The sequence below is a fragment of the Peromyscus leucopus genome, chromosome 13 (assembly GCF_004664715.2).
Source record: "Peromyscus leucopus breed LL Stock chromosome 13, UCI_PerLeu_2.1, whole genome shotgun sequence".
NCBI lineage: Eukaryota > Metazoa > Chordata > Mammalia > Rodentia > Cricetidae > Peromyscus > Peromyscus leucopus.
In genome coordinates this window covers 18,661,917-18,689,470 of record NC_051074.1, presented here as the reverse complement: position 1 = coordinate 18,689,470, position 27,554 = coordinate 18,661,917, and the positions used below count along the sequence as shown (strand labels likewise).

At 43.7% G+C, this 27,554-nt stretch overlaps 1 protein-coding gene across 1 annotated transcript in view; it reads left to right on the top strand.

The window, feature by feature from the left end:
• Fbxl17 (F-box and leucine rich repeat protein 17) overlaps positions 1-25,833 on the top strand; it is a 450,353-nt gene extending 424,520 nt beyond the window's left edge. The window contains exons 8-9 of the mRNA XM_028874005.2: positions 4,172-4,314; positions 23,039-25,833. Coding sequence (XP_028729838.1) covers positions 4,172-4,314; positions 23,039-23,179 — 284 coding nt within the window. The 3' untranslated portion in view covers positions 23,180-25,833. The remainder of the gene's footprint in view (positions 1-4,171; positions 4,315-23,038) is intronic.
• Positions 25,834-27,554: the final 1,721 nt, after the last annotated feature.

Here is a 27,554-nt window from a genome sequence, read left to right as displayed (position 1 = left end):
CCCTTTTCATCTCTCAACCTTTGAACAGGCTGTTTCTCCATCCAACAGACTTGCCCTTGCGCCCGCCTTTGCTTCTCCAGAGAATTCTGGGTAGTCCTTCAAGACCAGGCTTACCTCTTCTCTGAAGGCTTGTCATCTTCCCACAGCGAGGGCAGGGGTAGAGGTCACTTGCATATTTATAGCATGTTTAAGAACCCACTCTGTCTTAGGCATGTTCTGGGTACCAGACATACTGCCCTCATAGCAGCCGGTACTCTAACGTGAGAGATAGGCCATTAAAGAAGTAAATGCTGCCGGGTGGCAGCACTCTTGAGGCAGAGCCAAGCGGATCTCTGTGAATTTGAGGCCAGCCTGGTCTACAGAGAGAGATCCAGGACAGGCACAAAGCTACACAGAGAAACCCTGTCTCGAAAAAAAAAAAAAAAAGTAGTAAATGCTATTCCCAGGTGGAATAAAGAGCTGGGTGATGATTCTGATCACTTGGGATCTGGAAAACGAGAAGGAAGTGGGAATAGAAAGAGATGGAGAATTAGCAAGATCTTGTGACTGCTTACTTGGCTGTTCTTTTCTACCCAGCATCACCCTCGCGTCCACTCAAGCAGCCTTGAGCTCCGTGAACGTCTGTATCCCCAGCCCCTAGGCTCAGTAAGCCACACAGTAGTTCCTCCACCATTCTGACAGGATGTAGCCTGTTAGAATGATGCCATGCCCTGTGGCTCCAATGTGTAGATCTGATTAGTAGACAGGACTAGGTGCTGGCTCCCTTCTTAAAATCCTGTGCCCACCTTTACTGATTTTCAACGTTATGAAAGTTATTCAATTTCTATGTGACTTGATTTGCTGGTCTTTGAGGTGGTAATAAGAGACTCCACAGGCTTATTGTGAAGGTTAAATCAGATACTTAGCCAGAAATCCTTAGTCCAGAACCTGACTTATGGAAAGTAGCCTATATGTTGTTGGTAGAAATGCTTTAGCATTCATGAGTTTCGGGGAAGAAATGGGCTACTGTCGGGATAATAAAGTTGAAGCCTGCCTTCAGTAAACAGAGCAAGAGCAAGACCCAAACCCAAACTCAATGCCCCTGTTTACCTGAAGTTCCTGCCGTTATTACGTCATTTAATTTGGAGAAGGGAGATAAAGCAAAGGAAAACTCCAGACACAAGTGACTCTGGAACCAGGTCCACAGCTACTGTTGCCCCTTCATTTGCTTGTATGGCAGCCTGGGAAAGTGCCTCATGCCATTTGAGTTACCTTTTTCTGGACGGTTCGGGACTCTGGTGTTCTAGCCTTAAGTCTCCAGCTGCTCACAATCTGCTGACTTGGGCCTCCCTGCGACTTCTGTGTTTTCATTGTCTGAACGCCACAGTCGGAACACTTTATACTGGAAGGGATTTCATTCATGCATCTCCTACTTCTTTTAGCGAAGGAGATCTTCAGGATATTGTTAACCAGTGAGAGACAGGCCGATACCAGAGAAAAGAACAGTTTTCTTTCTTTTTTTTAAATTCTTTTAACTTTTATTGATTCTTTGTGGATTTCACATCATGCATTCCGATCCCATTTATCTCCCCATCCCGTCGCATCTGCCCTCTGCCCTTGCAACTTTCCCCCTCCCCCAAAAAAACAAAATTTAAAAGAAAAACCAAAGACCAAACATAACAAACAAAACAAAGAGAGAGAGAGACAGACAGACAGACAGAATCTCCACATGGAGGCTGTAGTGTTTGCCACTGAGTCGCACAGTTTACCCTTTAGTCCATTCATCTTTACTTTCAAGTGTTCATTGCCAGAAGTCATTGGAGTCATTGGTCTGGCTGGAGGCCTCTGGCTTCTGCTATACGACTCTCACGGGGCTCTCACTGGGGCTCCTCTTGGACCTCCAGTTGTTGTCCTGTGTCATGAAGATCCTGCTGTTTTGGATCTGTAGGTTCATCCCCTTCACATGCTCCCACAGTTCCTTGATGAGGTGGATGTTGGAATGTAACAACTCATAGCCCTGTGTCTAGACCTGGGTGCTAGCTGGGTTGGTCAGCCCTCCAGCTTTCCCTCATCCTCACTACCTAGGAGAGCTCCCAGCATAGCCTCAGCTAGCTCACCCAAAGCAGCCTGCAGCAAGGAGCAGGGGTGGGGGTCAGTTTTCCTGCTCTCAGATCCTCGGGTCCGGGTCACCCACACTCACATCACTAGGGCCAGTTCTGCTGTTTTGCCCAGGAGAGGTGCAGAGACCTCTCTCCGATTCCTGTAGGGGCATGCGAGGGTGGGGTCAGCTCTGTTGTTCTCATGCTCTCAGGGATGGCTCGCTGGGGCTCCCAACAACCAGGGTCAGCTCTAGTGCGCTGCCAATGTGGGGTGCAGGGCTCGCTCTCCTCTGTGCTGTAGCTGGTGTGGGGCAGGGTGAGTTCTCTCATTCTGATGACCCTGGGGCTAAATATCTCACCTGCCACAGATAGCAAGAGGCAGAGGGGGGAGGGCGGGGGGGGGGTCAACTCTCCTGCTGTCACACCCTCAGACCTGTGTCCCTAACCACAGGGTCAGTGGGCTCTAGTGTGCTGCCTGGGTGAGATAGACTACACGCCTGTGGTGAGTGGTGGGGCATCTTTCCCCTGAGGGGCACGGCCAGCTACCCCAGGGCCAATGAAAGGCGGGGTTGGCTCAGCAGAGCACGGTTCCAATGACCCCCTGTGGGACCGTGGCCCATGCTGGAACAGTTTTTCTTAAGTCGGAGACAGCAGTGGGAATAACTTGGGATATTGTTTCTACTGCTACTGTTACATGCATGCAAACAGTTTGAAAGTGTTAATGAATACTGGTGTTATGAGGAACTTAAGGAAAATCTCTATGGTATTTTTAATTGAAAACACTGGGATCATGATTGTTGTTCTATGAACATTGGCTTCCTCTAAGTACTTTATTGCAGGATCCCTTGGGTAGGAGTATAATAGTTTTTTTAAAAAAAACAATCACTGAGATGGTTTTCAGAGTTTTGCCAAGTGGTGTTTCCCGGGTTGTATTTATTTACATGAGAAATTTGTTCTGCCTTTCTAAATGTAGTCAGCACAGTTTGGAGAATACCTCCCACCTCTATGGTTCCAGAAATCAAACCATGTCATCAGAATAAGGAAATAACTGGCAAACAATTGCTCTTTCCCTTTTAATGTCTGCGGCACCGCCGTCGGGGTTTTCATTCACTGATAATGCATCCTCACATTACTCTGGCTGCAGGTCTTAAAATCTGTTTTTTATGCTTCATAAATGTTAGAGCCGTGCTCACCTATCCAGCCACACACCAGTCCCTGGAGAAGAGCCCCATTTGCTGATTGGCGGCTCCAGCAGGATGATGGGCTGGGGAGCTTTGCAGGGTCGACTGAAGTACATCTGAGACTCTAGCATGGGCATCAGCATTTAGTAGTGGTGTGGTGATAAAGAATCAAGAACGCCAGAGATAACGGCATGGTTTTCAGAGGGCAGGCTCTCTTTATATATTAATAGAAAGATTTCTGATATGGAAAGGAAATTTGCCATAACAAATACATTCCCATTACTGTACTCTAGCCTGGCACCAATTAAATTAAACTATATGTATAATGTACTCTTAATTCCCAACAGCCCCAAGAAGAACTAATGTGAAAAGTATTACATGCTCTTACATTTTACAGGTCATGAACAGATGGAAAAAATTATACTGATTCATAAAGAAATTTGCATGTAATATAACACACCTCAAAATGGTGTTTATGTGGTGTGTGTGTGTGTGTGTGTGTGTGTGTGTGTGTGTGTGTGTGTTTCTTTTAAAAAGGATTAGAGTTACCTTGAATGCAATTTCAATAGCACCTGGGCCCTTATAGTGCTCCATCTATAATTTACTGGTATTTATTTCTCCTGCAAATATGAATGCTTGAAGTATAGGTAACCTTGAAGTGAGTAAACTGATAAAAGATTGTGTTTCATGAAAGGGAAATTATGGATTGATTATTCACTGCACACAAGGGTTTGTCATAGGGCAAGCTTTCCTAACGCATTTCAAATTTAATTTTGTTTATAAAACATTCATTTGCACACAGCATTTCAGGAACAAGTTCAGTGAGGAGATGAGCTCAGCAGTCATCGTTGGCTGGGGGTGCGCCCCTTCCACTGCGCACATAACACTCTCTCTCTCTCTTCCTCCCGGCAGCCCTGATCGCCATTGGGCGGTACAGCGTGACCATAGAGACGGTGGATGTTGGATGGTGTAAAGAAATCACAGATCAAGGAGCCACCCTGATTGCACAGAGCAGCAAATCCCTGAGATACCTGGGGCTGATGAGATGTGATAAAGTAAGATGGACTTGTTTGCTTTCTGCATGTAGTTGCTATAGTAACTAGCTTAATGCCACATTCTCTTCCTCCATGCCCATGCACACCGCTAACCATGCATTTTTTTTGCCCTGGTTTGCTAAAGTAATCCGGAATTATTTTTGTATTTCTGATTAATAATGGATTTTTGTACTTAAAAAGGGGGAGAAGGCAATCACACAGTGTCATCATAGAATTTAGCTTTCTCTTCCTAAATCCATAGAACAGAATTTAAAAGGCTGTATGCGAACTGCTATTCGTACGGTTTAACAAATAAAATTCTAGATTTTAAATTCCCTGCAACAGTAAGTGTCAGATTGGCTTTTCATCTGTGTTCGTTCCTTCTGCACACATATGTGTTCTGGCCATTGGCGGCAAGAAGGAACCAATTTGTGTCTCCCTGCACATCAGATTGTCTCTCCTATCACATGCTGTGAAATAGCCCCGGAGGCCCAGCCAAAGTTCCTCGGAGCCGTCCATTGTCGGGGCTTGAGCATGAGTTTAAGAATGGTACTGCACTTAACATCTGAAGACTGAGAAGGAAATGGAGAACATCTGTACAGACACTGAGCCCTGAGTAGATGTTGTCTCCTTTGCAGCTCCCATGAATTCCCTCTAACAAATCAAAGAGTAAGTTCTGTATTTGCATTGCCAAAGTGAGAGGATGGAGGCTGAGAAATCTCAGACACCGCAGAAGGTACTCACCCAAAGTCTCTGAAGTCTGAGTCCGACATTTTGAACATGCCAGAGGCAGCCTTTGGCCAGGAGGCTGCTTGCTTTGAAAAGGTGTGCCTCGAGGTGTGCCTACCATGTGCTTACCATGTAAACCACAGTTTACATGTCTGTGCCACTTCTGCAGTGAGGATTAGGAACAAATCTATCACAAGAATTGATTCCACACAAATGTGTTGCTCAAAGGGCGTGTATGTGTCTACATTTTCTAAATGTAGACAGATCTGGGGCAAAAATAACAATGGCCCAAGTCCCTTGTGTGCTTTGTCATTTTTGACAATAGATCTAATGATGTTTCCAAGGTTGTAAAACCTCCACTGCTCTAGACCTTTGCCAGGTATGTTCGAGAGACTGGATGGTGTCTTAACCCAGCGCAGAAAACTACTTGCTTTGTATCTTAGCAACAGCACTGGGACCCACAGGAGCGAGTCTCCCTAACACTCATCGCCAGCTAAGAGAATGGCACTGCTAACCTTGTCACTTTACAGTTAAAGGGTCTGCAGTGGGCAGAGGATTCTGGGGACAAAAAGCAGGAACAGGCAAGCTCCTCAGCCTCCACCAGAAAGCCATGCTGTCTCAGCCAAGGACTCCAAAGTGAACGAATTCGAACCACTCCGTGTAGCCCGCCCTTTTTATACTTTTTACATTGAAGATCAACTTCCCCTTCAGATACAAATGATAACCATTTATGTCCTTGTTTCTTGGTGTGGAAGACTATTCCACACCTGAGCAGCATTCTACTGATTCTAAGTTAAAGAATTCTAGACTTTAAAAAAAAAAAAGCACAAATTAGTGCAAAATGAGACAGAGAGGTGGTTCCAATTTGCGGTGTCCCTAAGGGTTGCAGCCTATTCTGTGTTGAGAGGACTGCTCTGAGTGTGTTGCCTCTGACCCAGTGCCATCTGGCCGTAGCCTGCTGCAGTTCAGCCCAGCCCAAGGAGATCAGCCTTGCTGTCTGGCTTCCCGAGACTCAAGTCAGCTCAGAGCCAAACACAAGGGCTTCCATGAGAACAGAAGACATTTCCAAGCCACAGACAGAGTGCAAGCAAAGCCTTGAACAGAGACTTGGATGGAAAATGCTAACTAAAGTAGCTCTTCAGATTTCATAAAATTTTGTTTGCTGTCATCCATTTTAAATTCTCAAGACCCGAAGAAAGATTTGCATAGAGAAGAAAATAAACTCAAGGGGCATGCCCTCTCCTAGTACCCATCTTGTAGAATTGTGAGCATTTAAATAAATTAATGTATATAAAGTGCTTAGGATAATGTCAGTCATATATAAAATACCCTGAATTACTGTTCTTTTCAACTTGTACTATAGTGTGGTATGTGAATTTACACACACACACACACACACACACACACACACACACACACATACCACATTTTGGAAGCAGGTTTAAAGGGGAAATAAAATAGATTCAGACTGTAGAAGATACCTTGGTGATTTTTTTTCTCATTGAAAATTGAATGTTTTATGTTCTATAGAAATCAATAATCATACTTTCTGCACATTTCACTGATAAAAACAAATGTCTCCATGGAACACTGTACATTTGAATAAAGTTCCTAGCCCATCTGCTCAGGCACAAAGGTGAAGAAAGTATGAATATAAGACTTCTGACATGGGTAGAGAAAGTGGCAAGAAGAAAGAAAGCAGTCAGGAGTGGAAATAAGAAACAGGAAAAGCGGGGCCAGGGCGTGGAGATCTGCCGCGTGTCCCAAGCATTGGTCATCTTGCCGATGAAGCAACCCAAGTCTCGCTGTAGTTCAACCAGACCTGCTAACCGCTAACAAAGTTCATTAGTTAGAGATTTCCCGCCTCCTTAGGCACACCATCTGGAGCCAGCCAAGGGCCAAGAGACTTCATCATCTACACAATTAGCCACCTGGCCAGTAATGTGGGCAGCAGGATCCCTGAGCTAGGGAGAGACATGTCTGTGTGTTTGTATGTCTCTCCAGTCATGTTCTGAAGTTCTCTGGTCCTTAGAAACCATGAAGTCAGTTGGGTGTGGAGGTGAATTTCTTTAATCCCAGAACTGGGGGTTGGGAGGTAGCGGAAAGAAAGAGGCATAGACTGGTTCCAGGCAATCCAGGGCTACATAGTGAGACTGTCTCAAGAAAAGAAAGATGTGGTAGAGTCTAGTTGCATTTTCTTTCACATGTAAGTTTCTTTTGGGGCTACTTATATTTAATTTGGAGGCTGTATTTTACCAAACTGGTACTTTTCCCCACTTCGGCTTCAAAGAAGTTACAAGAATAATAACAAAATGCCTTTTATTTGTTGTAGGAAAAATCTCCATCTCTCTCTGTGTCTGTCTCCTCCCCGACCCCCAGATGCGAAACATTAAACATATTCTTTGCAGCTGAAAAAGCATGTACAAGGATTATCAATGTCTAAGTAAATCTGTAGTAAATTTGTTTGGCTGCAGCATTGCTGAGGCCTGGGGAGGAGCCCTGCAGCCCCCGACAACTGGAGCCTTCCCCACGCAGCTGTAAAGTTAGGAAGTGCATTAAGAAGTCTCTGAGTAGCTTTTCCGATGGCTGGCTGGATAAGCATGTTAAAAGGGTTTGAAGCTGACGCCACATAATCTCCTAAACTTTAATGCATTGTAAAAACCAAGAGAAGGAAATGCTGTGTGAGGCTGCTTTGATGAATTGGGGGGAGCTTATGGTCTTAGACACTGTTCAAAGGCTTACTTGACCTTGGGAATTAGAGTTGACCTGAAATCACCTATCGCTTTGACTCACGTTTATTTAGTGACTTAGTTAAAATACTTCGGTAGTCAATGGGACTGTAATAGAAAGCAATGTGTTTACTCTAGCTTCCAAGACTACAAACAGTCAGTGGTGACATTGTTCGAAGAACTTGTTTTCCCGACTTCAGGGAATTCTAGACTCTCTAGATCTGTTTCTTAGGATATTTTCCTCAATTCTTACAAGGCGATTTGGATAGAAAACAAGACTGAAAGAGAAAAATGCACGAGAAAGCTGTAGGGCAAATGGAAATGCAGTGTTCAAGGTTAATGAAAAAGGTTTGGGGTAACAAGGTTGTTGAGAAGAGAGGGGCACAATGGAATGGCATTGGCTGGAAAAGGAGACCTCGCCAGAGGCAACTTGGCTGGCTCGGGAAACCTCTGCAGTGTGTGTTAATACCAAAGTTTGGAGACACAGGCCTGAATTATGAGCAGTGAATAACATCATAAACGTAGCAATTCTCAAATGCCAAACCCTTGTGAAAAGCAGTTGGATGGAGAAATGCTGGAGCTTTTAAAAGCTCCCTTTCACTTTCTATTTTTTTTTTTAACTTCATGCAGAACTAATTTTACACACTGTTCATTTGATTTGAAAATGCCAGCGTCTGGGGTATCATTCAAGAGCGTTATTGAGGGAGCCAGTCTTGGCAAAGCCTTCACTTAAAATGCTTAGTTCTTATGTTCCTGCAGAGTTATGGACTAGGGAGAAAACGCACCCCAGTTTATACCTTAGGCCGCGCTGCCTTGCCCTCCACCCACCACCATTAAGCGGGAGCTGCCTTCTGCTATTGCCTTCCTGTTGGCCAGTGGAGGTGTGACTAGAAGGCTATGTGGGTCCTGCTCCTCAAGGACTAGACATAAATAGATTGTGAAAGGTCCACTCCAGTGTCCTGTGACCAAAGCCTCTTGGAATCTCTTTGATTTCTGCTTGACATAAATTAGAGTCACGCACGCGTGAAGAGTCCACCAAGAAAAGATCAGAGACTGCTGGGGGAGGAGAGCTGCCTTTGTGGGATCTATTGATTACCCAGCTGCCTTCAGGCCACGGGCCCAGTGGAGGCTGGCTGTTATTGGTCCACAGTGTGAAAATAGTCAAAGTAATTCATTTCTTATCAACATTCACTTCCCAAGACCGTCTTCCTCGTCCGCCACAATTCTTGAAATTAGAAGAGCAAAATGAGTGGTTTATTTCAATAAAGGTTGCTGGCTATAATATGTTCTCTAGGATGTAAGAAAGTCTGGTTCTCACATGGCATTCGTATTTAAATGGCAAAGAGATGGTTAATGTGGAAAACAAGTTATGGGAACCAGTCAGCCAGAACTCTGCTTTACAATCTTAAGATACCAAGGGCCCAGTTCTGTGTGCCCAATTTAATATAAAAATATTCAGGAAAATCTGACCACCGAACTGCTTTTCTCAGAAGGTAATTATGGGAAGAGAAGGCCTCAACAACCAAAATATTTCTGTGGGGGAAAAAAAAGTGGGGTTTTTAGTAGCTTGTTTAGGAATTGTGAGCAGGAAAGCCCTATGGGGAAAATAATAGACGGTTCTGTAACTAATACATAGAACTAACTGGAAAAATCAGTTTAAGGGAAAAATAATTTGTGAGGACTGTGTCCAGGACTGTTTTGGTAGCAATTCAGCCATGAAACAAAGTTGACTACCTGCAGGGCTCTCCTAATCCCCCCACGGATGCACAGCTGGTTTCGGATCGCCCTTAGCAAAAATTTAAAATTTAAAATTAATGCCCTGTTGAAAAAAAATACATTGAAAAACTTCACTTTCTGCTCTACGAAGGCAGGAGTGGCCTGACTGACCTCAGCTGTGTGACCTGGGTCTTGAGAGACCTGTTACTGCACAGCCAGCCTTGTATTCGGGAAGAAAGGGACGATGAGAGGTGGCGGGGGCGAGGCGACAGGGGCCCCACACTCTGAGCTGAGCCTTTCCCGGAAGCCTCGGCGTCTTTCTTCTGCTGATGAAACAGTTCTGCAGGTGATTTTCACATAGGAGCACTTTAGAACACGTTTTCACAGCCCTCTCCTCGTCAGCCCTGGTAATTGAACAGGGAGAAGCCATCCGCTGAAATTCAGAGGTTACCTCTCAGCCTCATTTCAGTCAAGTGTCCCCATCTCCATTTCTTCCCGTCCTATTTACCTCCACTGCCAAATGTAACTGATACGCCTGCCCAGAGTCCAGCTATTAAGTCAGGAAACACTGGTGTGGACCCCCATGGAACGGGCAGAATTGATCAGCACCATGCCATGCTGCTGGCTTTTTACCACCTCTAGGACCTTTCAGAACTTAATCTCAAACCTTGGACTCACCTGAGAGTGACCTGAAACAGGACAATAATAATAACTTGTGCCCCAGGGGGTCATCACAAGAGTAATTGAAATGAGCAAACCACTGAGCACAAAGTCAGGTTCACTATAAACACTCAATAAATGTTTGCTTTGGTTATCATTAGTTCATTATTGTTCTTATTTTTGTGTGCACACCTACTTTGGAATCTTTTATCTGACAAATTCATCACCGGCCCTAGCAGGGTCATAATTTTCTAGCTCTGAATATAAATTCACATGCTAAGATTTTTTGTTTGTTTGTTTGTTTATTTTTGAGACAGGGTTTCTCCATGTAGCCCAGGCTGTCCTGGAACTCATTCTGTAGACCAGGCTGGCCTTGAACTCTAGAACTCAGAGATCCTCTGCCTCTGCCTCCTGAGTGCTGGGACTAAAGGCGTGCATGGCTATATGCTAAGATCTGATGAAAGGAAAACCAGTCTCCCGAGATACATGCAGCACTATTTTTAACATAATAGAATTTGTTTGCAGTCGTCAGGATTCTGTTTCATTAAAAGGAAACAGGAAGGTTGAACCTCGAGGACCGCTTGGTTGTATATTTGCTTGGCTTTGTTTTGAGCAGGGTAAAGACCTGCCAATCAAAAGCCAGTCGGGATCCAGAATAAGACTAGGGTTTGCTTCTTGAGGAAGATGGGCTTCTGGCAGGAACATGTGAGATGTGCTGCAAGTAGCTGCTTGCTAGGGTTTGATACATCATGAAAATGTTAGCTTACTTTCTAGAAGCTGTGAAGGAGAGTCTGCAGCCCCCCACCCCACCGCCCAAATGCTGTATGGTCAGGAGACTCTGTGTTGTGTTTGCCTGTCAATATTGCAGTCAATATTCGCCTTGGAGCTTCGGTTTGGCTTCAGCAATAGTATGAAAGAATGAGTGAGGCTCTAGGATTTTTATATATATACATATATATATATATATGATTTATATATAAGATTTTTATATATAAGATATATATATTTATATATATAAGATTTATTTATTTATTATGTATACAGCATGTATGCCTGCAGGCCAAAAGAGGGTGCCAGATCTCATTACAGATGGTTGTGAGCCACCATGTGGTTGCTGGGAATTGAACTCAGGACCTCTAGGAAGAAGCAGTCAGTGCTCTTAACCTCTGAGCCATCTCTCCAGCCCCAGGACTGTGACTTTTATATTTAGTTGTAGAGAGGGTAATGGGAGTTGGCTAACACTTGACCAGGCACAAACAGAGCTGACTTCCCTGGCTTGTGAGACTGAGGGCTCCTGGCAGTTGGGAAGGAAATGGTCTAGCCTACCATGAGGTCCCAGCACCCAGCGGCAAGCTGTCTGCTCCTGCTCTCTGTAACCCCTGAGAATCTTGCTTCTTTTATTCATAAGGTTTTCAGAGAGCATAGCCTTTCTCCTTCTAATTCTATCATATATGTTCTTCATCTGTTCAATAAATATCTGTTGACATTGATATACTGTATACTATATGACTATATTCTACAGTCATTGTGGTAGGAAAAACCATGAAGGAATAGTTCCTAGGCCCCCAGAGCCTGCAGCTCCTGACAAAGACTGGCAACTTGAATGTTGTAAGCTTGAGTATTGTGCAGCTTCTTGTTCACTTGTGTTAAGAGGACATCCCGGGTGATTCTTCTGAATCAAAACCCTTACACTGGTCCAGTGTCCGCCCAGCTGCCTTCACCCTCTACCCCCTCCATCTCCTGTCCATCCCCACTCCATCCCCCCTCCTCTATCCTCCCTTTATCCCCCCTCTATCCTCCCTCCATTCCCTGCCATCCCCCACCATCCCCCGTCCATCCCCCCTCCATCCTCCATCCCCCCCTCTTCCATCTCTCCTCCATCCCCTCTCCATCCTCCCTCCTTCCCCCGCCATTCCCCCAATTCCCTTCCTTGTGTTCTGTCACTCCAGTGTTAAGCCTCCTGAAAGGGTTGTCTAGGATCAGTTCCCCTGGCTTTTTTTCCCCTCACCATGGCTCTGATGTGGTGCCTTCAAAGGCGTCCACCTCCCTTTCCAACTTTGTTGTCTCCTGCAGCTGCATTCAAATGATAGCCACTCCGCAGTCTGCTTTCCTGTCTCCCCCTTCTCCCCTTCCTGTCCCTCAGTGTCTCTATTCGCTGGATGACAGGAAGAGGACAGTTTGTATAATGCCCTCCTATGAAGTGAGCAGATCTTAGCTCTCACCTGTTGAGGTAGGGGAGCTGATTCTTCTCATCCTCATCACACAGAAAGTTCTCATTCTTTAAAACCAGGGCCTTCAACAGCATCAGGCACACGCTCCTTGCCACACAATTCTGTATTAGAAACTCAATGGATGGGTGGGTGTGCTGTGGATATCGTTCTATATAATAAAACACTGATGGCCAGTGACCAGACAGGAAGCATAGGCAGGACAAGGAGAGAGGAGAATTGGGGAAACAGGAAGAAGGAAGAAGGGACACTGCAGCCACGGCCAGGACAAGCAGCATGTAAAGACGCCAGTAAGCCACCAGCCATGTGGCAAGGTATAGATTTATAGAAATGGGTTAATTTAAGATATAAGAACAGTTAGCAAGAAGCCTGCCACGGCCATACAGTTTGTAAATAATATAAGTGTCTGAGTGATTATTTTATATGTGGATTGTGGGACTGCGGGGCTTGGTGGAACCTGGAGACAACCTCCAGCAACATGGGTGGATTACTTTGTGTTTATCATCTGTATTCTCTTCAGCCATAGCAGCTCTTCGTTGCTGTATATATTCAAAATTTCCCAAGATTTAGTTTACAAAAGTACTGTATAGCTAAAAACAAGTTTGGAAGCATTTAGAACCCAGTACCTCTTAACCATTTGATAGATTGGGCGGGGGAGTGTCTAGACTGAAGGAAATAACCAAATTAAAAAGGTGCTATCTTAGGTTTAACACCCATTTCTTGTAGCTGGGGGATTCTGGGAGTGGCTGGAAGGACAGCCAGTCAGAGCTCAGACACTGCTATGTTGTTGCACTTGAACTCTTTGGGAATCCAGCCCTGGAATGCTCTGACTTCTGTACAGTTCTGCTCCTGCAAGCTAAAACCAAAACCAAACTAAAAACACTTACTTAGCCGTGCCCTGTGTCCACCTATTTTCAGATGCCAGATTTTTAATATACAGACTTACTGATCATATTTATGCAGAATATGTTTTTGCTGATCATGAATTGGGGGAGCAGGTCAGATCCATAAATCCCACCTGGGAGAGACTACGGTTCCAGGAAGGTAGCATTTCCTCAGGCACTTGCTTTGTGATCACCACTACGTCCTGAGCCTTTGTACGTGAAAATAAAAACTGAAAACTGAAAAGCACAAGACATGAAAACCATTAGGCACAAACTTTTTTAGCGTAGAGAGTTTCCCCCCTCAATTATGTTTTCAACTTAACTTTAGTAGGAGTTTAATTTAGAAACACCCAGATGTGTTCCATAAATATATTGTGCTTGCCACTCTGACTATATTAATTATCTTATTAGGGCCCAGGTTCTTCAAATAGCTGTGCTGTTGCTGAAGCATTGGGAACAGCACAGATGACTCCTCCAGGCGACTCTAACTCTCCCCGTGCCCTGTGTCCATGCTTGGTTTCCATGTTTACCGCATGTGCAGATGCGTAGTTCGGGGCATCGATCAAGCCCACGATGGCACACACCTAAAAGCCTGGACTGGAAGCTTACCCTCAGCTTGAAACATCCTTCACGGTGGAAGATTGCTTGGTGATACCGGGAGTGAAAATGTCCCTAACTTGTTCTCTGACAGTCGGGTTATTGGACTTCCTGTCACACTAATCTCTAATTAGAGGCTTCAGGTTTGCGAGCCCCGATTCTCACTTAACACTGCGGGCGTTCCTGTGATTCCCGTCTCCCGGGTCCTTCACTGCTTTCTCACTGTGCTAATTCAAGTGAATAGAAGCAGTGCTGGTGTTAACAGGCAGCCTGCATTTCACAAGAAAGAGACAGCGTGAAGCCAGGCCTGTTGGGATATTGATGGAGCATAACACTTCCAATCATTGCCAATTCCGAAATGGAATGACTGCGTTTGACCAAGGTGACTGGATTTTCAAGGCTGCCCCTGTCAGGTTCACTGCGTTCTCCACGTCTGTTTCTTCCTATCCCATGCTTTGGGATTTTTAGATGAGGTTTTGGTTGGTTTGGATGTACTGAACAGTACACACCCTGAGTAGTTCCTTGAGGAAGCACAAAGTCCGTATGAGAACTGGATTTCCAGGCTCTCTGTTTGCTTCCCATTAGCTGCAGGGAAAGTCAGCGATGACCAGTTAGAGACCCGAGGCTAGGCACGGAAAGAGGACATACCCACGCATATTTAACACACTCAAAGAACGCACCTTCTGTGAGGTGCAGCAATGAATATTTGAAAAAGGTGACCGTAGCCCACAGGAAGAAGTTCCTTTCTCCAGCTCCTGTAGTCAGTGCAGTGAGGAGGGCATCACGGGAAGGGATGGGGACGTGTTTGTTGCTTTTATTTCTTGCTCTCAGGTGCCAGTGGCAGGGATCACCTGTTTCCCCCACCTGTGCCGCCTGCATCTCCCGAGAGCCTCCAAACACTGATCCCTCACAAAGACTGATGCAGTTGCCTTGGAGATGGCCTGGGCACCAGGACTTTAAAGAGCCCCCTGGTTGTTCTTTTAGTCATTGCGGAGGGCAACCACTATGTTCTTGTCTGTTCCCGATGGCAGACATAGTTTAATTCATCCCACACCGGGAAGCACGTATCATGTATTTGTTATGTATGCATCACTGTGGGGCTCAGGAGCCTTGGATAAAGTGAGAAAGGAGAAGCTACTTATACAACAGAGCCAGGGAACAGGGCTCTAAGACTCGCCTCGCTGTCGAACAAAAGAGATACAAGTGGTATTGAATTCCTCGTTTCCTGTTTTGCCCATAGGGAAACCACAGCAAAATGTGGCTTGTCACTAAACCAACAACAGGAAGAATCCTGCTGCACGGAGATGGAAACAGATTCATTAAGATCTGTGTAGTTCCTTAGAGAACGGATGCATGTTGTTAGCTATGGCAGGTCCTAGGGAAAATCAGTCCATCAGCTGGTGTTTCCCTCTCTGCTCAGGGCTGATGGTAAATCTCCATGGTGGATCCCTTGCCTAGCTGCCCAGTGTGTCCTGGTTCAACCACCAGCACCAAGGGGGAAAATAATATCTTCTTGTCCTGCATAAATCAGCTTAAACTGCACTTTGCTGGCCCATCACATCACAGGCAGATTTCGGGTGGCACTTAACTTCCCATAACTATTCACCATTTTCAGTATGTGTCCATCTTGGAGCCGCTGGGAACCAGCTGAAAGAGCACAAGAGTGAGTGTCTAGAGACTCTCGCTGGCACCCAGTGAATACCATGGATCTCCAGTCTCGTTTCCCAGAGATCCAGCAAACACAAGCAGACTCCAGGGTCTATTGCCCCAGAGACAACACTCTGCCTCTGGGCTGCCTGGAGTTAGCCCCAAGGGCTGTTAGCATTGAGTGACATTGCCCAGGGAGTCTGTGAACAGTGACATGCCAGCATCAGGACAGGAGTTCTGAATTGGGAGGCAGGCCCTGAGTGTGCTCTGTGCAGCACCGTCACAGATGCCCTGTGAGCATTTTCCTCCTGCGCAGAGGGACGTTTCCTTCACCTTTCACCTCCTCGGAGCACCGCGACCGGGAACAAGAGGCACACTGCAGTTTACAAAGTAGAAAACAGGCGGTTCTATTATAATACCTCTTAGGCTGGCTTCCCTCCTTATCTGCACAACATGTATACGTTTAATGCCCGGGACACACAGACTGACACCGTGTTTTTCAAAGTCCATGCAAACGTCCCGTCTTTGGGGAGGCATTTCCCAACACCACTGGCGTGCCTGCTGTGGACTTCCTTCTGTGACATCTTGCATGTCTCCTGAAAATTCCTCGCAGCTTTTGCTGCTGCTGCTGTAATTACCTGTCTCCCTGCTGTGTTATGAGCTCCAGGAGACCACAGCCCATATCTGTCTCGCTGGCCATTCTCTCTGTGGAACATGAGGAAACATTTCGAGCAAAGGTGGGAGAGAAGGCCGTGCCGGTTCTGGTGTGGCCCTAGTTGGCTTTGTCAGAAGGGCCCTTGCTTTAGGCCCGAGCTTCACCCCGTTTAACCACATTGGATTAGCTCTCGAAACCACAGACCCACAACAGTCTCTGCGGGCCAGTGGCATCCATTGTTCGTCAGAACAGCTCTGTGGAAGAGATTGTCAAGTCCTTGGAAGTGTGTTTATATCCCAACTGGGATCTTTGCTTTGAATGTTAGAAAGCCTTTTACAGGGCAGACGAGCAGTCAAGCCTCGCTGACAGTTCATGGGCAACACTGTTACCCAGGTGACAGGGGGCATTCAACCCAGAGAGCACTGTGTATTAAGATCCTGAGTTCAAATCCTAGCTACCATTTCTGGCTGGCTTACTCTGTGAACTACTGATTCCGACTGCACCACATGGCATGCATGGCATGTCGTGTTGGCATGCACACAACTGGAAAGTGGCTGATGTTCACTCTGTCACTCCCCTCCAGTCCTAGAGGTTGCTTTCTCTCCAACATCACTAGGTACCTCTGCAGAAACACCCTCCCAGTTTAGTGATTTCGCACCCCTAATGGTGGTAGAGAAACTGCTGCTGGGCACAAGGCTGACGAGAACAAGCCTGTACTTTTGTTTTATTATTCTCATTAGGGTGAAAAGATTGAGACAAACTTTTAAATATTTTGCCAAGTTGAACCCTAAAGAGCTTACTTCTGTCTTCTCCCACCACATGAAATCTGATCCACAGTGAGGATGTGGGGCAGTTAGGGTTCGTAATTTCTGTATGCCTCAGACTGCACTGTCTGCTGCATGTGTCCTGTTCTGCAAACACCATGGTGTCAACAGAACCAACGATAACAGCTAAAGAAAGCTACTCTACTCCATTACACCGTGGAGAAGCAAAGCCATAGCAGTTTCTGAAGCATCCCCCTCCCCCAAAAGAAAAGGTACCAGCGGCATTGATTTATTCTCTCTGCCACCAAATAGCTATAGCATCAGAAGAGACCTTCAATGCCTTGAAATTTTCAGACTTTCCTTCAGGCCTTCTTGAGCTGACCACCTTAAGGAAGCGGCCAATGCTGCACGCTAAACCATCAAGTCTTCTGAGCTGTAGGGTTTGTGAAGTATTGGAAACCTGCTGATACCCAAGATTATTAACCTGTCTCCCTTTGTAGTGTGTGTAACTGATATTGAAGGAGGAATTGACTGTTGATGCCCTCAGCCAACCCAAAGTACAGTCCAGTCATTTCGTAGAGTTGCCCAACAGCCTTGTACCCAGCAACAGTTTCTCTACCACCATTGAGTGCAAGGTCACTCAACTCCTGGGGAGGTGTTTTTGAAAAGAGGTACCTAGTGGTGTTGGAGAGAAAACAATAAAACCCAAGGGTCGGGATGAGCAGGAGTGTTGTTAAAGGACTTGGACCGAGGTCAGGTCAAGACTTTAGGTATCCCCATCATAAATGACAGTCTGGTAACAGAGTTAACCTCTACTTGACACAGTACCCACATGTTCCCCTTTATTTACTCAGAACAAATTCTCCTAAACTCCTGGATTCACTGAGCCAGCAAACGTGCACTGAGTATGTACTGCCTAGTAGGCCTGTGCCACAGGCTGCAGAGCTGCCAGGGTCTGAAAACAAAACACGACGGCCTTGTAGAACCTGCACCTTAGGTGGATGAGAATAGCAGACGGTGTGTGTTGTCACGGACTCCTTGTTGTCAAGGAGCTTATAGTCGGGGTATAAAGTAATAAATGCTATTATCACTATCGCAGACTGGACCAGAACTTTCGCCACTAAAGAGAAAACTACTTTGGACTGAAGAGATAGATGGGTCAGTGAGTAAAAGAACTAGTTCTGCAAACCTGAAGACATGAGTTCAAGTCACCAGCATCGAAGGCTTCCCGTGTGTGTGTGTGTCTGTAACCCTAGTGTTGGGGGATGGAGATGAACGGATGCCAGAGGCTTATTGGCCAGCCCGCTAGCCAACATGGCAATTCCTGTTCAGTGAGAAACCCTGTGTCAAAGCAATCAGAGTGATGGAGGAAAGCACCCAGCATCCCTTCTGACCTCCACACGTGGCCACCCACGCACACATATTTGCATGTATCACATGTGACATATTTGTCACATGCATGCATCACACACAAAAAAAAGTTTTTCAAAAAAAAATTCGAAGAACCCAGTCACTTGGAGTAGTTTCTTCATGTTGACCGACTATGTTCCAATATCATGGTTCTTGCCTCCGACAAGCATTTCTTGTGGTGTGATGAGGAATGTTTGTGGTTTCTTCGGCATATTTTATCAGATCTTCTGTTTTTTGGAATAGTTGAATTCTAGCCTAGGTTTGTACTTACCAGGAACTTCCTGTTGATGGTGTTGATGAGGCCATGATAAGAAGGAAAGGCAGGGAGGGCTGTTGAAACTGGATCTCTGGAACTCTGAGGTTCTCTCCTCACCCCTCTGTAGCAGCAACAGTAGCAGCAATATACTGAAACTATGGTACGATTTACCTTAATTAGCATGGCGAATTGCCTCACATTTTCAAAAGGTGCTAATAGATGTTAACTCAAAATAGATTAAAATACCAGACAAATTGTACTACCTTAGAAAGAGTTATAATAATCTTGAAAATGTAGATCATGGTTATGCTGTCTTTGGAGCGAATGATAAAAATCTAATCTTTCTTGTATACTTTTTAAAAACCTGGGGCATATGCTTTTTTTCCTTTTAATCACAGTAATTTCTCCAAATAACATTTCTGAGTTTTTTTCTTTAGGAAGACACTTCATTTTCCAAATTTCATGTGAAGTAAATTAGTTACCATTGATAGTTTTCAAAAAAAGAAAAAGAAAGAAAGAAAGAAAAGGAAATTGAACTTTAAGGAAAGCTATTATGAGGGATTTTGTTTAAAAACCTTTACTTCCCCATTTATATTACATACTTTTTGTAAGTTAGATAACTTTCCTTCACCTTAGCAAGTGAAATGGCACATGGCAAATTTTCTGCAGACATGTGCATGTCAGCATAAGATCAAAGGTGATTTGGTTTCTCCTGGTACCTACACCAAGCTCAAGCTCTTCTACGACACCAGAGCACTTTTAGAGTCTCTACAAGAAGTAAAGCATCATATGTACTTCTGAGGAGCCAGTGAACATAAAGTCAACAAAATCCGCCATCGAACCGCCAGGAGACATTCTAAGTAAAAAATAGAACCTTCCCTGTTGTGAGCATACGCCGCAATCTCCCTGCGTAACATTTCCCCAGGAAAGGTCTAAAATGGGATGTTTTTGCATGTTCTTCTCTGCTTTGGCTTCCGGAATTTACAGGGCGCAGTTACCAAAAGGGTCGCTTAGAAGACACAAATTGTCTACTGAGGACCACCATTACCTTGTTGCTTGTTCTTCCCTATAACCTATGAAAGCCAGAAAATTCCCATGGCACCACTGTTCTAAAATACAGGTGTACCTTACTTCATGAAAAAGAAATAGATAAATTGAACTCTGTTAAATAAAAGAAAGTGTATTAGTGGAGCTGATGAAATAAATTAACCCTCCCATGAAAGGCTTTACTAATGTGAAAAATCATTACCTAATTTATATACTTCGTAAATCCATGTCTCTGTGCATCGGGTTTGCTTAAGGTAAATTATATCTCTCTTTCTGGAGAAGTTATGCACTGGTATTTTTTTTCTTTTTAAAAACTGGTTCTCCCAAAGAAATTGCCTGTCAGCCCTATGCACAAAACCGTCCTTGCCCGTGTGTGGATTAGAAAAGGAGCTATAAGTGCGCTCTGCCCCACCTTTCTTGGCTGGTTTTAGTTGGTTCCTTCCTGCTAAGTGCTGTGGACTGCGTGGACTTGCCTCTCTTTTCCCAGTGCTCTCTCTGACTCACATGGCTTCTGCACTCTCCTAGAGAAGCCTGCTTTCATCCAAGTGTGTGAGGAACACAGTCCCCTGATACAGAGGTCTTCAACCTGCCAGGCCTGTGGAACAGACCTTCACAAACCCTAGCGACTCACAGCTCTTTTCATCATATAGGATGTTACATTACCCCGAGCATATACATTAATAAAATAGGTCTATAACTCAAACAGTTACTGGTCAGAGATCACAGAAAAAATTCATTTAAAAATAATACTTTAGGTGCCAGGCGTGGTGGCACACGCCTTTAATCCCAGCACTTGGGAGGCAGAGGCAGGCGGATCTTTGTGAGCTCGAGGCCAGCCTGGGCTACCAAGTGAGCTCCAGGAAAGGCACAAAGCTACACAGAGAAACCATGTCTCGAAAAACAAAAAAAAAAAAAAAAAAAAAAAAAAAAAAAATTATACTTTGGCATACAAATAATTTTAATGCTTTTTAAAAGGTGAAAGCAAGTTTCCCCCTGATGAGGTGGGTGTGCTTGTTCTGAGAATGAAATCTTGGCTGAGTGTTTGCTACTGTGTGTCATAGAACATCTTCAGTATTTTTAAGATTGACTGAGACTTAGATTTTTATAATTGCCTATGATAGAGACATAAATACATATCTGTAGTTCACAACGGCTGAAATATGTCCAGAGCCATTTTAGAAATTATTGGAGGTTGGCCTAATCCCATACCAAAATTCATTTATGATTTTTTAAAAATGAAACTCAGACTTAACAGTTCTTAAAAATCAAACATTCTAACACAACACAATCCAAATATATACTAATTTGACACTTACATGCTAAGGGTTGGTGGTAGAAAAATAGAAAAAAGGTCTTTGTTTGCAGTAATTAAACCATTATGTAGCTGTAAGAGCAGAAAACCTTGAATGTGCAGTACCGATACTGCAGCTCATAGCAGAGTAGTCTCTGCTCTGAGACCGTGAGTTTCAGGCAGCCTTCCTCGCTGCCATACACAGTACAAAGTTGGACTGCTGTGGGTTCAGGACCCAGGGCCTCCGTGAACACACGCTACACAATACGGACAAGCGCTGCCAGAAACATCTCCAATCCAATTAGCATTTAATTTTAAATCAATATTCAGCCCTTGAACGCTCAGAAACCATCTGCTGCCAGACTTTAAAACTCTCACATTCAGCTATACAACTCTTTTGGGGGTCACAGTCCACAGTTCCGGAAGCTGGGCTGCTGGCTCTAGAGATCATCAAGTAGGACAGTCTTCTTGCCTGTGAAGTATGTCCTAAAGATTACTCTTGCAGTGGTTGTTATCTTGAAAGTATTGTGACCACCATTATGAAGATGGACTTTAGATACATCTAAAAATGGAATGATACCGATTAGCACTGCAAAAACAGGGTTATCCCATACATCCCTAGTTAACTCTTACATTCAGTAACTCTCCATTGAGTACCTGCTTCAATAACCAGGACTGCCATTTAGGGGGCTCTTATGTCAATCATGATGCTCGGCATAAGATTACATCTCAGCCTTACAACAGTCTATAGTGTAAGTCCCTTGATCTCATTTTCATAGCTGAGGAATCCAATAATAAATTAAAAAAAAAAAAGAAAGCAGGATTTGACCAAGCACATCATCACTAGAGAAATTTCCTGATAGCTGGGCATGGTGGTATATACCTATGATACCAGCTCTTGGAATATTTAGCATCTTGTGCTTGATGACAGCCTGTATCGCATGACCCTGTCTTAAACCCTGAAGAAGATTGTCACCAGCACAATGTGAAAATAGCAATTCTCAGTATTAAACAAGAATAACAGCCTACCTAACTTTCGAATCACCTATTTAGAAAAGTGCGGATAAGCAAACTCCATGTCATGATTCTTCTAAGCATACCTTCAAGACTAACAGCAAGGGCTTCTAGGATTGTTCAGGTTTGGGCGTTTTGTTTTGCTTTTCTTGTGGTGGTGATAATTTTCAATAATGAATATCAAGAGGGATGCTCAAAAATGTTTACCACAAATATCTTCAGACTTAACTCAGTATCGCTTACACAGTACAAATGAAATATTGATGCATTCGAAAATGCCCAAGTGTTCAATAAAGATTTTAAATAAAGCTACCTATAAGTTGTGGTTCTTAGGTTAATCATTTATTTATCTAAAGGATGAAGGAAGCTGTCTACTTCTGTGATATGAACTGCAATCAGCTTAAAAATAATTGACAAATTAATCCCTTCACAGCACAGCAATTGTAAAGGTGTTAGTTTTAATTAGGCCTGTCTGATTGCCTTGTCTAATCAAGAATCAAGGTGGATTCTTTGATGGCTAAGGTCTGCTGGGGCCATCCCTGACCTGCCAGCCATGTATGTTTTAATTATTGATTCCTCACATTTCAGCCCTTCTCACAGAGGGACTTGAGGTTTGCGATGTCTTAACATTTAAAGGGAAGAAAAATAAACATTTTCCCTTGCACTTCTATCTAGAATCCTGTGTATCTCCCCCTCATTGTAAAGTGTTCATCCTAAAAAGGCTCTCCTGTGGGTGAGGAAGTCAAAGGTACATGAAAATGCAGTCTTACTGTTTCCTTCCTCCCCGGGCTCTGTGTTTCTAATGGTCGTTGTTGAGGTCTTGGCAGGTCACGGTCATTTAGTCATTTATGTTTAGCGGGTACATTTGATTTCATGACATCATGTTTAATTACAGATCCACAGGAGCAGGTGCAGCGCTGAGAAATCAGAGATGTCAGACTAAAGGAAAACATATGTGTCCAGCAAACCCTTCCTCACGCTGCTGAGCGGAAAGGAAAGGGAGAGAGCGGGCTTCCTTGTTGCATTGTCCGTCACCACAGTACCCTCATGAGCCCGGCCGGCGGCATGGTGTTTGCTGGTGACCTCTGTGTCTGACGATGGTTCTTCTTTGCTCACAGGTCAATGAAGTGACCGTCGAGCAGCTGGTACAGCAGTACCCCCACATCACCTTCAGCACCGTTCTGCAGGATTGCAAGAGGACCTTGGAGAGAGCCTACCAGATGGGCTGGACCCCCAACATGTCTGCCGCCTCCTCCTAACGCTCTTGCCCATGCCTGGGCCTACTCAGGTTGTTGAGCCGGCCAGAGAAGCGGTGGGCAGGGCAGGGCTGGGATAGGGACTCTTTCGGGAAGGTTTTAACCACCACCTGTCCGTGTCTGAGCCTGTGTTATGTTTGTGTCTCGTTTGCACACCGCATAGTGTAAGTGCACTTGTTACGTCCCCCAGGTGAGCGGGCTCGCTTTCCTAAAAATGGAAGATTGCGGAAACCACCAAAAAGGAATTCAAAAGTTTATTTCTCTAAAAAAGACTTTGTGAAATCTCAAGTCAGAAAACTGGGTGTAGTATTTTGAGCTTGTAAGTTCTGCCGCGTCTTGGAGATGCTCGGCCAAAGGCTTTCTTTTGTGGTAAGGCCGAACAGAGGTGATGTTGCTCTAACTGGAAGCCTGGAGACTAGGACCCTTCAAAACCCCGGAACACACGTGCAGTCCCCCTCTCACGTGTCCGCATGCCTGTGCACACATGCTACGGGAATTTCTGAACAAGTTATTTCCTGGCAGAGGGACCTCCCTGGAGGGCGGCCATTGGCGGGAGCATGCCATTCCTCATGGTAATGCCTGAGTCACTGGGCCCACAGGTGGTCAACTTGCTGTCTTGTCGGTAACTTAGGAACTAGAGAGAATAAAGCCTTTTGTAAATTTGTATATGGAGGCAACAATCTGATGTCCCCTGGCCAGCTCACAAAAGTTAATTATTCATTATTCTGTAAATGCATTCTATTGAGTAATAAATATTTTAGTTGGTTTTACATTAACACTGTGTTAGCTTTTACTTGGTGAGTAGTTACTGGTCAGGGTATATTTTAGTGACATTTGGGGCTAATCTTAACATTATCCACATTGAAGCCACGAATGTAATTAATGGTGTGCAGTTATTTTAAAAATTTTACAGATCATTTCATTATTTTGGTAATTTTGGTAATTATGAAAATATATTCTAAGGTGGAGTAGTCACATTGGTAGAAGATTAATGAATGAGATGTAAGTAGAAATCTTCCTATTGAATATTTTCTTTTGCTTTGGGATTTAGAACAGGTTTTTTGGATATATGCATGTTATAATTTTGAATAGTTCTTACACTACTGCAAAGATCTACTGTTAGCTAATGTATGAGTTAAGGAGAGATTTAGAAAATCTGTTCATTAAGATTCTGTTTACACTTGCCAGAAATAAGTATTTTAGTTTAATTAAATATTATCAGCATTTAGTTATCTCAGTACCTATCAGAAAATGAGTATGTGTTTTGATTTCACACATCTTTACAGTTAATTCATTGTAGGGACTCGGGCTCCAGTAACCTCTCCTGTGTCTAGATCTGTAATCAGGCTGCAGGGAGCCTTTTTAAGCTAAAGAGTGATTATCTCTCATAGTAGGAGAAGCAAAACCTTGACTTTTGAACTTGCTATTTATTCTCCCCTTATGTGGTCTTTGGTCTTTTAACGATTATAATGAGGTTTGGCTTTATTTCCTATAAATTCCAATGCTGCTGAAGAGATCCGAGCCATAAGAAGCTGAAAGCAGCCTTACATTGGAATGCCATTCACATAGTGTATAATGAGTACTTTTCTGTAGAAACTGTTTGTTTCCTTCGAGTATGTCAACATGCTTCTGATGTTGCATTTTTTTTGTTTTAATTCCAATCAATTAAAAATAAATATACTGAGGAAGTACCAGGAATATTTTTTTCACAACCAAACAGATTGCTATTTTAATTTGAAGGGAATAAAATTTGTCTAAGAAAAAGCTGTTTACCATTAGAAAACTGCATTTCTTCTTATACATTGAACTATATCATTTTATACCCATTTCTCCACTACTAAAAAATGTTATTTCATAATATTTTAACTGGTTTTTAACCCAAAACTAATTTATAAGACTGTATGTATAGTAATAGTGGTTTGAGTGAATAAGCAAAAGTTTAATTTTTATATATGTCACACTATATTTTAAATAGTTACAGAAAGGCAGAAGAAGGGAAAGTCATCTTTGATATAGATGGTACAATTTCAGTCCAGAGTTGTAATCGTCTCCGGAGTCTGCAGTTACGTTGTCACTGGTTTCAGAGTGTATGATTAATTTTGTAAATGTTGCATTCTTTGAAACTGAAGTCCGGCACTATAACATGCTTTAGCTTGGGGGGTGGGGGGCTACATTTACTCTCTAAAATGCTGACTAATACAGAAAGCCTGATGCAGCAGAACTCAGAAAACTGCTTTGGTTCATTTATAGAAACCTAGAAATATCATATCCAGCCTCAAAGTATTAATCTCATAAAAAAGAAAAAACAGCCAAGAAAAGCGTCACCTCGAGTGATGCTGTGGAGGTTGTTGAATGTGCTCTCATTAGACGCTTTGAAATGAGGCCTAAAATACTTTGTCTGGGCAATACAGGTCCTTTTTTTGCTTAGACTGTCATAAATACATGTGAACACATTTAATGCAGGGCTTTTTATCCTCTCCAAATGTCAACAGTATTTTCAGAATAAAGCCTATGAAATATATTGCTGTAGTGGAAAGTCTGGTCCTTTGTATTTAATGTCCTTTTGAGTGGATAAAGAAAATTCACACAGTTTGTAGTTTCTATATTTCTGTGAATCTTTTGACCTTGCAATGGGTTGCAATAAAAGAGAAACAAAGCTCCGTGTCTTTTGTTTTTTATTTCAGACATAAATGAGCTCCCCGTGGTTGGGTGGGTGTGATGCACACAGTCATCTGTGTCCTTGTGTGTTTCACGACAGACTTGCATAGCTTCGACTAATCTGGAATGATAAACACAACTCAGAAACAAGACTAAAACCTCATAAATGTAAGCAAGTGAATTGTTTAAAATCCCATTTTATATGTGGTTACTCATTTGCTTAGTCATCTATTCATTTTCCCCCAAAGGCAAGTAAATAAATATAATACTTAGTGAATAGCAGCTGTGTGCAAGGTACAAGGGATTTAAAGATGAATGAAATTCATTCCCAGCTTCAAGTTGCTCATACTGAATAAGGCAGCAGCCTGAAAAACAAGCAGTGGAGTGGAGTATGGCATTGATAATAATGGGTAGAATTATGAGAGAGACGGTTGAAGTTCAGTCATAGACGAATTGGTGTTGAGATGTCCAAGTGACTATGTTAAGTATGTGCCTGGAAATAGAGAGAGAGGGAGATGTTCTAGGGATGGTCATCAGAACATGAGCCTAAAGTCACCGTTTATTATTGTGATAGAAAAAAGAAGGGGTATAAGTGAGTATTATGGATTTGAACACTCCAAAGATAGGAAGACTGAGAAAAGAAGGAGACCCAGCAAAGGAAACCAGAAAAACACCCATGTGAAAGGAGGAAGACAAGTCTGAAGTTCGTGCTGGAACCTCTCACAGTTATCAGGCCTCATGCTGCTATAGAGTAATATTAGTTTGATAGTTGACCATGGGGGCTGGCAAGATGCCTCAGTAGATAAAGACACTTGTCTCCAAGCCTGACCACCTGGGTTTAATCCCTAACACTCACATGGTAGAAAGAAAGAACTGACTTCTCTCTTGTTCTCTGGCCTCCATACATGCTTTGTGGCTCATGAACACAAACACACACACACACACACACACACACACACACACACACACACAAACACACACCAATTAAATAAGTAATATGAATTGACTGATAAAATATTGGAAGTTTTTTTTTTTTTTTTTTGGTTTTTTTTTTTTTTTTGGTTTTTCGAGACAGGGTTTCTCTGTGTAGCTTTGCGCCTTTCCTGGAGCTCACTTGGTAGCCCAGGCTGGCCTCGAACTCACAGAGATCCGCCTGCCTCTGCCTCCCGAGTGCTGGGATTAAAGGCGTGCGCCACCACCGCCCGGCGGAAGTTTTAATAAGTACAGTTTTAGTAGCTTGCTAAGGACAAAGCCTTACTGGAGTGAGTAATTTCTATGAGGCAAGTCTAACTTAAATATAAAAACCACACAATTATAGATAAAAATCTATAAGACAGTGAAGCCCTAAATACATTTTCGCAGTTAAACTGCCTTAATATTGCTTCTTCTAAAAAAAAAAAAGTACAAAAAAAAAACAGATTCACCAATTAAACAATAGAAGTTATTCTTTATAGTTCTGGAGGTTAGAATGCTGTACAACCAAATTTGGTGACTGTGGAAACTCAGTGTTTGCTTCCCAGAAGGCACCTCAACCACCATGACCTCAACTGACAGAAAGTGAGGGGGAAGAAAAAGGACTGTTCCGGTCCCACCTGAGAAGGCATTGGTGTTATTACCCCTGGGGGAAGATGCTGTCTGGCTGTCACATCCTAGTGGTCACTCAATATTCTTGCCTTTGGGGTCAACTTCCAACATTATCTCTGGGAGAGACACAGACATT